At 45.9% G+C, this 15029-nt stretch overlaps 1 protein-coding gene across 1 annotated transcript; it reads left to right on the top strand.

Annotated features, from left to right (window-relative positions):
- Positions 1 to 12318: 12318 nt before the first annotated feature.
- Positions 12319 to 14494, top strand: LOC148820676 (relaxin-3-like). The gene is made up of 2 exons (XM_088931841.1): positions 12319 to 12845; positions 13527 to 14494. The coding sequence occupies exons 1-2, from the start codon at positions 12674 to 12676 to the stop codon at positions 13814 to 13816; spliced, it is 462 nt and encodes a 153-aa protein (XP_088787967.1). The 5' UTR covers positions 12319 to 12673; the 3' UTR covers positions 13817 to 14494.
- The last annotated feature ends 535 nt before the right edge of the window (positions 14495 to 15029 follow it).

The raw sequence follows: 15029 nt of genomic DNA, 5'->3' as shown, positions 1-15029 counted from the left end.
CCGTGGCTATGGCGCTTCGTCCTCACCGGGGCAACTGTTGCTACCCACCCGCCTTCCTCCCTCCCATTCCCTCGTTCTGATTGGCGCAGCCAGGTCCCCAGCCTTAATCCTGCCTTGCTGTGATAGGATCATATCGCTGTCATACAAAATAAGCTCTCGTTTCATTCGATAAAAGGCTTGTCGATCACTAATAGAGGAACCGCTTTAGAAGCCCACCTCTTTTCTTCTTGCTGATTGGGTAAAGTGCCCATCAGGCAAGTATTCCCTTTGCTGACTTGTCAGGAGATTTGACAATCAATGTGACACTTAAAACCATAACTTCCCGAAAGTCCCTCTTTTCTTTGGTTATTATTGGTTGTGCCACCGTCTTGTACCGTTGTGTATTGGATGAAATGTCTATCAGTTTCGGGTAAAGGACGTTAGTGAGTGGCGTGTGGGTAAGTGCTCGCAATGCACCCTGGAAGTTGTAGTTTTTCAGATTAAACACGTTCCTTGTTTTGGAGCGTTTTTATAAGTGAAGTCAAACTGGTGGCAGGGCAGTTAGCACTTCTTCTTCCCAGTCCGTTGGTCCCGAGGTGCCTTCTGAGTGGAGTTTGCATGATCTGTGGGGTTTTCTCCAGCTGCTCCAGTTTAATAACAACAACTATAATAATAATAACAAAACTCCACTCAAAGCACTTTACAGGTAATGGGGATCCCCTCCACCACCATCAGTGGATAACCCCACCTGGATGATGCGACAGCAGCCAGAGTGCCAGTATCCTTACCACACACCAGCTATCAGTTCAGAGAGGGGGATTATTAGGAGACCCTGACTGGTAAGGCCAATGGCCAGAACACTGAGGTTACACCCCTACTCTTTTTGAAAACTACCCTGGGATTTTTAATGACCACAGAGAGTCAGGACCTCGGTTTTACTTCTCATCCGAAGGACGGCGTCTTTTTACAGTATAGTGTCCCCGTCATTATACCGGGGCATTAGGACCCGCACAGACTGAAGGGTGAGCGCCCCCTGCTGGCCCCTTTAATGCCTCTTCCAGCAGCAACCTTGCTTTCCCAGGAGGTCTCCCAACCAGGTACTGACCAGGCTCACACCTGCTGAGCTGCAGTGGGTTGTCAGGTGTGAGTTGCAGGGTGATATTGGTGAAGGTTTCCTCCAGAAGACATGCTGGCGGAGCTAACTGAGGTCTGTGTATTGTCCAGTGTGTGCCCTGAGCTGGACTGGTGTCTTTTGGCCTGGCACACAGGGACCCACTTAGTAAACATGGATTTAAGATAAAAAACATGGAATTTTTATGTATGTTTTCTAATGAAGAAATGTCATGAACAACTGTATTCTATAAACTTTTTTAGGTCACTGGATACATTTACAGTTCCAAGTTTGTGGAAAACATCTGCAATTATACCTACACCTAAAAAAAAAACCTGGCGAATTAAAAGATTTCCCGCCCAGTAGTACTAACTTCAGTCGCAACTAAATATTTTGAACAAATCTTCTTGTTCCATCTTTATATGGCAACCAGTATACTCAAGGCCCCTGGAGGCTTGCGCTGTGGGTGAAACAGAGAGAGTGGAAGATGTGACAGTGACCTTGTTAGATCAAGGCCACGACAATTTAGAAACTCAGTCATCCTATGTGCACATACTCATTGCTGACTGTTCGTCAGCATTTAACTCTATTCAGGAAAACAGGTTAGTAGGGGAGCTTTCGCATATGGGAGTACATCATACACTCTCACAAGGGATTTAGGATTTTCTTATTGATTGATGACAGTATGTGCAAGTGAGCGTGGGGGAGTCTCTCACTGGCATCACTAGCACGCAGATACCCCAGACCTGTGTGCTGCCCCCACAATCACTAGTGTACAATGTGAAAAACTGTAGCCCCTATTGTAACAGGACTGTTCTACTGCACTGGGACTGTAGCCCATATTGTAACAGGACTGTTCTACTGCACTGGGACTGTAGCTCCTATTGTAATGGGACTGTCCTACTGCACTGGGACTGTAGCTCCTATTGTAACAGCACTGTCCTACTGCACTGGGACTGTAGCTCCTATTGTAACAGCACTGTTCTACTGCACTGGGACTGTAGCCCCTATTGTAACGGGACTGTCCTACTGCACTGGGACTGTAGCTCCTATTGTAACAGGACTGCTCTACTGCACTGGGACTGTAGCCCCTATTGTAACGGGACCGTTCTGTGTATCGATACTGCAGCTCAGTATTTCAGCACACCTCTGTCTCTCTCTGCTCTGAGGTGCAGGAGTGGGGCAGGGGTGCGTGGCAGCCAGTTCTCCGGGCGGAGTGGCTCTGGTGTGGCGTAGCGAGTGCGTGCACGCTGACATTTGAGAGAGCCAGATAACAGAGGCAGCGGCGAGAATCCGAAGCCTGGGAACAAAGCAGCGGGCTGCTATCTGGATCGAGCTGTCAGAAGGTCCCTGCGCTGCAGAGGGACAGAGATGTCACAGCAGATGGAACAACGTTGCTGGCATTTTCAGCTGATATCCTGCGGTTAACTTCTCGTTGTGCACAATCGGTAGAGGTTAAGGACATCGCACACGTACATAAAATCTGTTTTCTTAATTACCTCCTGTGTTCGTGTGTGTGTGTGAGGGAGAGAGCAAAGTCTTTCCGTTGCATGGTAAGAGTGCAGACAGTGTCCCTAAGACAGCTCCCCGATTTCCTCCTTCTTTAGTTCCTGGTCTGGACAGCGGGGCCAGAGCTAGGAATGAAAGGTCACCTTCGCTGGGTCATCCAGCTCCTCTCACTTGCCTGGTGGCTCAGTTGTAAAATTATTTCCAAATTCCTGTCCAGCTGTTTCCTAAAGGATCCGGGAAGCTCAAATTCATCAACAAGGAAGATACTGATTAAGAACAAGTCTCTGTAAGGCAACAACTACTAACCCTAACTCTAACCCTCACACTGATGTTGACCTTACAGTACAGTAGAACAGTCCTGTTACAATAGGAGCTACAGTCCCAGTGCAGTAGAACAGTCCTGTTACAATAGGGGCTACAGTCCCAGTGCAGTAGAACAGTCCTGTTACAATAGGGGCTACAGTCCCAGTGCAGTAGAACAGTCCTGTTACAATAGGGGCTACAGTCCCAGTGCAGTAGAACAGTCCTGTTACAATAGGGGCTACAGTCCCAGTGCAGTAGAACAGTCCTGTTACAATAGGGGCTACAGTCTCAGTGCAGTAGAACAGTCCTGTTACAACAGGAGCTACAGTCCCAGTGCAGTAGAACAGTCCTGTTACAATAGGAGCTACAGTCCCAGTGCAGTAGAACAGTCCTGTTACAATAGGGGCTACAGTCCCAGTGCAGTAGAACAGTCCTGTTACAACAGGAGCTACAGTCCCAGTGCAGTAGAACAGTCCTGTTACAATAGGGGCTACAGTCCCAGTGCAGTAGAACAGTCCTGTTACAATAGGAGCTACAGTCCCAGTGCAGTAGAACAGTCCCGTTACAATAGGAGCTACAGTCCCAGTGCAGTAGAACAGTCCTGTTACAATAGGGGCTACAGTCCCAGTGCAGTAGAACAGTCCTGTTACAATAGGGGCTACAGTCCCAGTGCAGTAGAACAGTCCTGTTACAATAGGGGCTACAGGACTCTAGGACTAGAAGAATTTAGGATTTTCTAACACATCACCCATGGGGAGTTCTTAGGAACAATCCATTTTCAAAGGATATTGTTTTAAATACTGGTGTTTCCCAGGCCTATCACCTTTAGTATCTTCCATCTATAGAAATAAAAAGAAAATGGAGGGAACTTTTAAAGTACGCAGAGGTTGTGGCCCTAGTAGAATTGTTCACTGGATATGACAGGGAAGGGGTGGAGAATTAATTCAGACGGATAAGTAAATTGGCAGGGTGGTGTCAGTCAGACATGCTTAATGCTGTATTAATATTGATAAAACCCAAGAACTGGCTACTTAAGATAATAATGTTAGACTTTCAACCTCTCTCACTTCCAGTGGCTATAGAAAGTATTCACCCTCTTCGGCATTTTTCACATTGTATTTTCTTACATCACAGAATCACAGTGGATGTATTCAGGAATTCTCACCACTGAGCAACACAGAACACTCTGACATGTCAAATAAACTCTAAAGATTTCCTAACTGCAAACACAAAACAGACAAGTGATTGTGTAAGTATTCACCTCCCCTTGTTTTAATACTTGGTCGAAGCACCTTTACTTACAATTAAAGCTGTTAGTTTATTTGAGTAAGTCTCTACCAGCTTTGCACAACGAAGCAAGTGACCATACATGTTGTGAATACAGAACAGAAAAGACCAGAAGACAATGGAAGAGAGGAGCCAAACACTCCTCTAGGGGTCCAAGGTCAACTGGCTGCCCAACCCCTTTGGGCATGCTAACATTATATCATTTTAAAAAAGGAAAACATGAATAAAGGTGTTAATCCATCCATCATGTTTTCTGTATGTCAGTACTCCATGCAGATCTCAGTAGACCTGCAAAATCCTCCTAAACGATAGCTACTGTATATCCACGATGTCCCTCTCGGATCCATAACAGTGATGCAGCATCCAACTCAGCCCGGGTTCCCAGCCTGGGTTCCATCCGGACATGTGGGGAGGCGAATAGGACAGTTTGGTCTGAGCAGATGTATCTACCTGGTGGGCCAACACAGAGACACACAACGGCATTTGATTGATTGACTCAGCATCCCGAACATGGGGTGGGAGACTGTTCCATAAGCTAGGGGCCCTGTAACTAAAGGCTTTACTGCCAACTGTTTTTTTTATTAATATGTGGAATATGAAGAAGACTTGCATTCTGTGATCTAAGCGGGCGACTTGAATTGTATTGATAAGTTCCATTAGATAGACAGGCGTCTGACCTCTGAGAGCCTTATAAGTAAGTAGGATTTTGAAGTCTGCCCTGTACCTGACAGGAAGCCGATGAAGAGAGCTTAGTATAGGGGTTATATGGTTGTACTTTCTGCTGCTAGTAACATTTCTAGCTGCTGCATTCTGAATTCACTGTAAGTTGTTGAAAGAGTGATGGGTGCTCCCTGATAGTAGGGCATTGCAGTAGTCTAACCTGCTGTATACAAGAGCATGTATTAATTTCTCTGTGTCTTGAGAGGAGAGAAACTGCCTTAGTTTTGGAATATTTCTTAGCTGTAGGAAGCATGTTTTTGATACTGTTTAAATATGACAGTTAAACAAGAGCTTTGTGTCTAATATGAGGCCAAGGTTACATGCTGAGTCTTTGAGGCAAATTTTTAAATCCTCTGAGTTAAGTGCTGAAGTTATAGTAGTCCTATCAGTATTGTTGCCTCCAAACAACAGAACCTCAGTTTTATCAGAGTTGAGTAACAAACAGTTTTCACACATCCAAATCTTTACTTCATTAATGCAATTAATTAAAGTTATAATAGATGAGTTGTCTTTTGGTGTAAACGAAATGTATATTTGATTTCATTCAGCATATGAATGAAAGTTAATATTATTTTTTTTGTATAATCCTACCTAGCAGCAGCATGTACAGAGAGAACAATATTGGTCCCAGCATTAATTCCTGTGGTACCCCAGATTGAACTGGTGACATTGACAAACCAGTACAATTATTAGATACTGTATTTGAACATAATGAAAACGATTAGTTAAATATGAAGTAAACCACTTAAGGAAGGTTCCACATACGCCAACCTCAAACTCAAGCCTGTTACAATAGGAGCTACAGTCCCAGTGCAGTAGAACAGTCCTGTTACAATAGGAGCTACAGTCCCAGTGCAGTAGAACAGTCCTGTTACAATAGGAGCTACAGTCCCAGTGCAGTAGAACAGTCCTGTTACAACAGGAGCTACAGTCCCAGTGCAGTAGAACAGTCCTGTTACAATAGGGGCTACAGTCCCAGTGCAGTAGAACAGTCCTGTTACAATAGGAGCTACAGTCCCAGTGCAGTAGAACAGTCCTGTTACAATAGGAGCTACAGTCCCAGTGCAGTAGAACAGTCCTGTTACAATAGGAGCTACAGTCCCAGTGCAGTAGAACAGTCCTGTTACAATAGGGGCTACAGTCCCAGTGCAGTAGAACAGTCCTGTTACAATAGGAGCTACAGTCCCAGTGCAGTAGAACAGTCCTGTTACAATAGGGGCTACAGTCCCAGTGCAGTAGAACAGTCCTGTTACAATAGGGGCTACAGGACTCTAGGACTAGAAGAATTTAGGATTTTCTAACACATCACCCATGGGGAGTTCTTAGGAACAATCCATTTTCAAAGGATATTGTTTTAAATACTGGTGTTTCCCAGGCCTATCACCTTTAGTATCTTCCATCTATAGAAATAAAAAGAAAATGGAGGGAACTTTTAAAGTACGCAGAGGTTGTGGCCCTAGTAGAATTGTTCACTGGATATGACAGGGAAGGGGTGGAGAATTAATTCAGACGGATAAGTAAATTGGCAGGGTGGTGTCAGTCAGACATGCTTAATGCTGTATTAATATTGATAAAACCCAAGAACTGGCTACTTAAGATAATAATGTTAGACTTTCAACCTCTCTCACTTCCAGTGGCTATAGAAAGTATTCACCCTCTTCGGCATTTTTCACATTGTATTTTCTTACATCACAGAATCACAGTGGATGTATTCAGGAATTCTCACCACTGAGCAACACAGAACACTCTGACATGTCAAATAAACTCTAAAGATTTCCTAACTGCAAACACAAAACAGACAAGTGATTGTGTAAGTATTCACCTCCCCTTGTTTTAATACTTGGTCGAAGCACCTTTACTTACAATTAAAGCTGTTAGTTTATTTGAGTAAGTCTCTACCAGCTTTGCACAACGAAGCAAGTGACCATACATGTTGTGAATACAGAACAGAAAAGACCAGAAGACAATGGAAGAGAGGAGCCAAACACTCCTCTAGGGGTCCAAGGTCAACTGGCTGCCCAACCCCTTTGGGCATGCTAACATTATATCATTTTAAAAAAGGAAAACATGAATAAAGGTGTTAATCCATCCATCATGTTTTCTGTATGTCAGTACTCCATGCAGATCTCAGTAGACCTGCAAAATCCTCCTAAACGATAGCTACTGTATATCCACGATGTCCCTCTCGGATCCATAACAGTGATGCAGCATCCAACTCAGCCCGGGTTCCCAGCCTGGGTTCCATCCGGACATGTGGGGAGGCGAATAGGACAGTTTGGTCTGAGCAGATGTATCTACCTGGTGGGCCAACACAGAGACACACAACGGCATTTGATTGATTGACTCAGCATCCCGAACATGGGGTGGGAGACTGTTCCATAAGCTAGGGGCCCTGTAACTAAAGGCTTTACTGCCAACTGTTTTTTTTATTAATATGTGGAATATGAAGAAGACTTGCATTCTGTGATCTAAGCGGGCGACTTGAATTGTATTGATAAGTTCCATTAGATAGACAGGCGTCTGACCTCTGAGAGCCTTATAAGTAAGTAGGATTTTGAAGTCTGCCCTGTACCTGACAGGAAGCCGATGAAGAGAGCTTAGTATAGGGGTTATATGGTTGTACTTTCTGCTGCTAGTAACATTTCTAGCTGCTGCATTCTGAATTCACTGTAAGTTGTTGAAAGAGTGATGGGTGCTCCCTGATAGTAGGGCATTGCAGTAGTCTAACCTGCTGTATACAAGAGCATGTATTAATTTCTCTGTGTCTTGAGAGGAGAGAAACTGCCTTAGTTTTGGAATATTTCTTAGCTGTAGGAAGCATGTTTTTGATACTGTTTAAATATGACAGTTAAACAAGAGCTTTGTGTCTAATATGAGGCCAAGGTTACATGCTGAGTCTTTGAGGCAAATTTTTAAATCCTCTGAGTTAAGTGCTGAAGTTATAGTAGTCCTATCAGTATTGTTGCCTCCAAACAACAGAACCTCAGTTTTATCAGAGTTGAGTAACAAACAGTTTTCACACATCCAAATCTTTACTTCATTAATGCAATTAATTAAAGTTATAATAGATGAGTTGTCTTTTGGTGTAAACGAAATGTATATTTGATTTCATTCAGCATATGAATGAAAGTTAATATTATTTTTTTTGTATAATCCTACCTAGCAGCAGCATGTACAGAGAGAACAATATTGGTCCCAGCATTAATTCCTGTGGTACCCCAGATTGAACTGGTGACATTGACAAACCAGTACAATTATTAGATACTGTATTTGAACATAATGAAAACGATTAGTTAAATATGAAGTAAACCACTTAAGGAAGGTTCCACATACGCCAACCTCAAACTCAAGCCTGTTACAATAGGAGCTACAGTCCCAGTGCAGTAGAACAGTCCTGTTACAATAGGAGCTACAGTCCCAGTGCAGTAGAACAGTCCTGTTACAATAGGAGCTACAGTCCCAGTGCAGTAGAACAGTCCTGTTACAACAGGAGCTACAGTCCCAGTGCAGTAGAACAGTCCTGTTACAATAGGGGCTACAGTCCCAGTGCAGTAGAACAGTCCTGTTACAATAGGAGCTACAGTCCCAGTGCAGTAGAACAGTCCTGTTACAATAGGAGCTACAGTCCCAGTGCAGTAGAACAGTCCTGTTACAATAGGAGCTACAGTCCCAGTGCAGTAGAACAGTCCTGTTACAATAGGGGCTACAGTCCCAGTGCAGTAGAACAGTCCTGTTACAATAGGAGCTACAGTCCCAGTGCAGTAGAACAGTCCTGTTACAATAGGGGCTACAGTCCCAGTGCAGTAGAACAGTCCTGTTACAATAGGGGCTACAGGACTCTAGGACTAGAAGAATTTAGGATTTTCTAACACATCACCCATGGGGAGTTCTTAGGAACAATCCATTTTCAAAGGATATTGTTTTAAATACTGGTGTTTCCCAGGCCTATCACCTTTAGTATCTTCCATCTATAGAAATAAAAAGAAAATGGAGGGAACTTTTAAAGTACGCAGAGGTTGTGGCCCTAGTAGAATTGTTCACTGGATATGACAGGGAAGGGGTGGAGAATTAATTCAGACGGATAAGTAAATTGGCAGGGTGGTGTCAGTCAGACATGCTTAATGCTGTATTAATATTGATAAAACCCAAGAACTGGCTACTTAAGATAATAATGTTAGACTTTCAACCTCTCTCACTTCCAGTGGCTATAGAAAGTATTCACCCTCTTCGGCATTTTTCACATTGTATTTTCTTACATCACAGAATCACAGTGGATGTATTCAGGAATTCTCACCACTGAGCAACACAGAACACTCTGACATGTCAAATAAACTCTAAAGATTTCCTAACTGCAAACACAAAACAGACAAGTGATTGTGTAAGTATTCACCTCCCCTTGTTTTAATACTTGGTCGAAGCACCTTTACTTACAATTAAAGCTGTTAGTTTATTTGAGTAAGTCTCTACCAGCTTTGCACAACGAAGCAAGTGACCATACATGTTGTGAATACAGAACAGAAAAGACCAGAAGACAATGGAAGAGAGGAGCCAAACACTCCTCTAGGGGTCCAAGGTCAACTGGCTGCCCAACCCCTTTGGGCATGCTAACATTATATCATTTTAAAAAAGGAAAACATGAATAAAGGTGTTAATCCATCCATCATGTTTTCTGTATGTCAGTACTCCATGCAGATCTCAGTAGACCTGCAAAATCCTCCTAAACGATAGCTACTGTATATCCACGATGTCCCTCTCGGATCCATAACAGTGATGCAGCATCCAACTCAGCCCGGGTTCCCAGCCTGGGTTCCATCCGGACATGTGGGGAGGCGAATAGGACAGTTTGGTCTGAGCAGATGTATCTACCTGGTGGGCCAACACAGAGACACACAACGGCATTTGATTGATTGACTCAGCATCCCGAACATGGGGTGGGAGACTGTTCCATAAGCTAGGGGCCCTGTAACTAAAGGCTTTACTGCCAACTGTTTTTTTTATTAATATGTGGAATATGAAGAAGACTTGCATTCTGTGATCTAAGCGGGCGACTTGAATTGTATTGATAAGTTCCATTAGATAGACAGGCGTCTGACCTCTGAGAGCCTTATAAGTAAGTAGGATTTTGAAGTCTGCCCTGTACCTGACAGGAAGCCGATGAAGAGAGCTTAGTATAGGGGTTATATGGTTGTACTTTCTGCTGCTAGTAACATTTCTAGCTGCTGCATTCTGAATTCACTGTAAGTTGTTGAAAGAGTGATGGGTGCTCCCTGATAGTAGGGCATTGCAGTAGTCTAACCTGCTGTATACAAGAGCATGTATTAATTTCTCTGTGTCTTGAGAGGAGAGAAACTGCCTTAGTTTTGGAATATTTCTTAGCTGTAGGAAGCATGTTTTTGATACTGTTTAAATATGACAGTTAAACAAGAGCTTTGTGTCTAATATGAGGCCAAGGTTACATGCTGAGTCTTTGAGGCAAATTTTTAAATCCTCTGAGTTAAGTGCTGAAGTTATAGTAGTCCTATCAGTATTGTTGCCTCCAAACAACAGAACCTCAGTTTTATCAGAGTTGAGTAACAAACAGTTTTCACACATCCAAATCTTTACTTCATTAATGCAATTAATTAAAGTTATAATAGATGAGTTGTCTTTTGGTGTAAACGAAATTATATTTGATTTCATTCAGCATATGAATGAAAGTTAATATTATGTTTTTGTATAATCCTACCTAGCAGCAGCATGTACAGAGAGAACAATATTGGTCCCAGCATTAATTCCTGTGGTACCTCAAATTGAACTGGTGACATTGACAAACCAGTACAATTATTAGATACTGTATTTGAACATAATGAAAACGATTAGTTAAATATTAAGTAAACCACTTAAGGAAGGTTTCCACATACGCCAACCTCAAACTCAAGCCTGTTACAATAGGGGCTACAGTCCCAGTGCAGTAGAACAGTCCTGTTACAATAGGAGCTACAGTCCCAGTGCAGTAGGATAGTCCTGTTACAATAGGGGCTACAGTCCCAGTGCAGTAGAACAGTCCTGTTACAATAGGGGCTACAGTCCCAGTGCAGTAGAGCAGTCCTGTTACAATAGGGGCTACAGTCCCAGTGCAGTAGAACAGTCCTGTTACAATAGGGGCTACAGTCCCAGTGCAGTAGAACAGTCCTGTTACAATAGGGGCTACAGTCCCAGTGCAGTAGAACAGTCCTGTTACAATAGGGGCTACAGTCCCAGTGCAGTAGAACAGTCCTGTTACAATAGGGGCTACAGTCCCAGTGCAGTAGAGCAGTCCTGTTACAATAGGAGCTACAGTCCCAGTGCAGTAGAATTTAAAAAAAATCAAGTATATTTTTCAGAAACACAACAGGATGTGAACAGAGAGAACGTCACTGAATTGTAATACTGAGCTTTCAAAAGTTCAGCTGCAGGAAGTGTCTATGAATACAGGCAGCACAAACAGGACCACAACAGCAACAGAAAGAAGCACTGAGAGGCAGAGAGCATAGGGACGCAGGGAGGTTTTAGGGTTATGAAATTATCATGTGAGACACATCAGCATTACTTGCTTCCTGTTTACTGCAGGGACACTTACAGCGTACTGACAGTTACTTGAGGTGGAAATCTGGGAGACAGTGCCTTAAGTGTCTGGAACTGGGTGTGGTGCCCAGAATCTCTCCAGCAGTGACACAGTATTCAAGCCCTGTGAGGGATGTGCTGTCAGTGAGAGCTGTGTCAGTCCTGCAGGGGGCGCTCACTCTGCTGTGGGCCTGCAGTGCTGTCAGTGAGAGCTGTGTCAGTCCTGCAGGGGGCGCTCACTCTGCTGTGGGCCTGCAGTGCTGTCAGTGAGAGCTGTGTCAGTCCTGCAGGGGGCGCTCACTCTGCTGTGGGCCTGCAGTGCTGTCAGTGAGAGCTGTGCCCCTCCTGCAGGGGGCGCTCACTCTGCTGTGGGCCTGCAGTGCTGTCAGTGAGAGCTGTGTCCCTCCTGCAGGGGGCGCTCACTCTGCTGTGAGCCTGCAGTGCTGTCAGTGAGAGCTGTGTCAGTCCTGCAGGGGGCAATGTGGGATATGACAGAGGAGTATGTGAGCAGTTCTTTTCCTTCCTGTGGTGGTAAGATGGAAAGCTAGTGACTGGGGAATATAAAAATCCAGAATACTAAATAAACTCTGTGGCAATTCCAAACTTAATTGAAGAATCCCAGGACTGGGAAGTTTCCATCACACAGAGCGAAGCCCTGAGTCTGTGTGCCACACTGCCGCTCACACCAGCGCTGACACATCATCAGACTCAGACTCATCGGCACAGGAATTAGAATTCTGCTTCTGAAACTCGGGCAATTTCAGATAAGCGAGGAGTGGAGTATGTGTGCGCTCTCGTGTGTGATAACAGAGGGGGCAGATTAGCGATCGCTTGTCTGCGCCGTATCTGTCCCCTGAGCTGGGGGGGGGGTGTGTGTGGAAAGGTCACCGGCGATCGGATCGTTCCGGAGAGGCACGTTGCTGGCAAATTAGAGCACCTTTGGTCCTGATATTGTCTTGGAAATGTCTCTCTCCTGGTCTCGCTATCTGCGTCCCCCGTATCGGGGCTGCGGTGTGTGTCACCTGCCCGAGCGCTGGACTCCAGTATAAATATGACTCCGGCGGCCCAGAGACAAGCACAGCACTCACTCCCAGCGACGCACTCGCTCCTCGCCACCGCCAGCTCCCAGAGACGCACGCCTCTCGCTCCTCGCTCCTCGCTCTCCGCACCTCCCCGGCCGCGATGTCCAAGCTGCTGCTGGCCCTGGCCCTGTGGGTGCTGGTTTCGGAGGTGGCCCAGGGCTCGGATGGCCGCCCCCCGTCCTATGGAGTCAAGCTCTGCGGCCGCGAGTTCATCCGAGCCGTGATCTTCACCTGCGGCGGCTCTCGCTGGAGACGGACAGCCCGCGGCCCAGGTGAGCGCGCCGGCCAGCCTGACTGTCCCTGTCTCTCTGCTGGCCTGTCTGTTTCTCCACCAGCCTGTTTCTCTGCCTGTCTCTCTCTCTGTCTGTCTCTCTGCCTGTCTGTCTGCTTGACTGCCTGTCTCTCTGCCTGCCTGCCTGTCTCTCTCTCTGCCTGTCTGTCTCTCTGCCTGCCTGTTTGTCTCTTTGCTTGCATGTCTGTCTCTTCCTGCCTGTCAATCTGAATCCTTCTGTCTGTTTGAGGCTGTGTCTGCCTGACTGTGTCTGCTTGTATGTTTGACTTTGTGTCTGTATGTCTCTGGCTGTCGGAGTCTGTCGGCCTGTCTCTCATTCTGCCTTAATTTAGTGTCTGCCTCTCTCTCAGTGCAGTGTTAATGTACTGTAGTGTCCCGTCAGTGTGTCTGTATGAACCCCTCTCTCTCAGTGCAGTCTTAATGTACTGTAGTGTCCAGTCAGTGTGTCTGTATTAACCCCTCTCTCTCAGTGCAGTGTTAATGTTCTGTAGTGTCCAGTCAGTGTGTCTGTATTAACCCCTCTCTCTCAGTGCAGTGTTAATGTTCTGTAGTGTCCAGTCAGTGTGTCTGTATGAACCCCTCTCTCTCAGTGCAGTGTTAATGTACTGTAGTGTCCAGTCAGTCAATGTGTCTGTATTAACACCTCTCTCTCGATGTCCAGGCGATCTCTCCCTGGACCCATTCTCCCCTGCTGAACGACCCTCGGACAGTGAGGCCTCTGACAGCTGGAGCCCTGACTCCATCCCCGGTCTCTCCTATGCAGACCTTCCTGAGCTGGAGGCTCCTGGCTGGGGAGCAGGGTTCAGTCGGCCGGCCCGCTCACCCATCTCAGAGGAAGTGCTGGAGGCGCTGCGCACTTCAGACAGGAAGGGGCGGGACGTGGTCGTGGGACTGTCCAATGCCTGTTGCAAGTGGGGATGTAGCAAGAGTGAAATCAGTTCTCTGTGCTGAAGACATCACTTTTCCTCTCACTCTCTATGCTGAAGAGATCACTCTTCTCTCTCTCTGTGCTGAAGAGATTACTCTTCCTCTATCTCACTCTCTGTGCTTAAGGCATCACTCCTTCTCTACCTCTCTGTTCTGAAGGTATCACTCTTCCCCTCACTCTCACTCTTTGTGCTGAATAAACCACTCTCACCAATCCTCTCTCACTCTCTCTGACTCTGACTCTCTGCAATCCTGTCTCATTCTCTCTGATCCTGTCTCACTCTCTCTCTGATCCTGTCTCACTCTCTCTCAAATCCTCTCTCACTCTCTCTCTGATCCTGTCTCAATCTCTCTCCGATCCTGTCTCACTCTCTCGCCAATCCTCTCTCACTCTCTCTCTGATCCTGACTCTCTGCAATCCTGTCTCATTCTCTCTCTGATCCTGTCTCACTCTCTCTGCGATCCTGTCTCACACTCTCTCTGATCCTGTCTCACTCTCTCTCTGATCCTGTCTCACTCTCTCTGCGATCCTGTCTCGCTTGCTCTGAAGTGCAGAGTGAGCTGCTGGTGTGAAGGAGTAGCCTGGTGTCTCTCTCTCTCTGAAGAGCCCCTGCCAGTCTCTCTCTCACTGCGCTCTGGTCTACTGTGGGAGATATTTCTACGTTACTGAGTGTATTTTAATAAAAGGTCCTTTTGCATTAGCTTGTGTTTGTCGTGGTCTTTCTTACAGCCATGTGTAAAGATTTCTGCCTTCTGTTGGGGTGGGTTTGATTCTGGTCAGGAGTGCCCCTGTTCTGTGGAGGTTGTATGCTGCTCTGGGCCATTTCTGTGTGCCCCTGTTTATTCCTACCTGACAGAAGACACGCAGGTCTTCAGATAGGAGGAAGCTGAACACTCCCACTACATAAATCCTGTTACTGCCGAGATTAAGGGGTTCAGTATTTCATACCCCACAACACCCAGACAGCAGAGCAGCCCCAGTGAAACTGCCACAGAGACACTGCTGCCCCAGTGAAACTGCCACAGAGACACTGCTGCCCCAGTGAAACTGCCCACAGAGACACTGCTGCCCCAGTGAAACTGCCCACAGAGACACTGCTGCCCCAGTGAAACTGCCCGCAGAGACACTGCTGCCCCAGTGAAACTGCCACAGAGACACTGCTGCCCCAGTGAAACTGCCCACAGAGACACTGCTGCCCCAGTGAAACTGCCCACAGAGACACTGCTGCCCCAGTGA

Source organism: Atractosteus spatula, chromosome 14 (assembly GCF_055471065.1).
Source record: "Atractosteus spatula isolate fAtrSpa1 chromosome 14, fAtrSpa1.hap1, whole genome shotgun sequence".
NCBI classification, from domain to species: domain Eukaryota; kingdom Metazoa; phylum Chordata; class Actinopteri; order Semionotiformes; family Lepisosteidae; genus Atractosteus; species Atractosteus spatula.
Note: the sequence above shows the minus strand (reverse complement) of the source record. Positions and strands in the feature narration are given on the sequence as shown.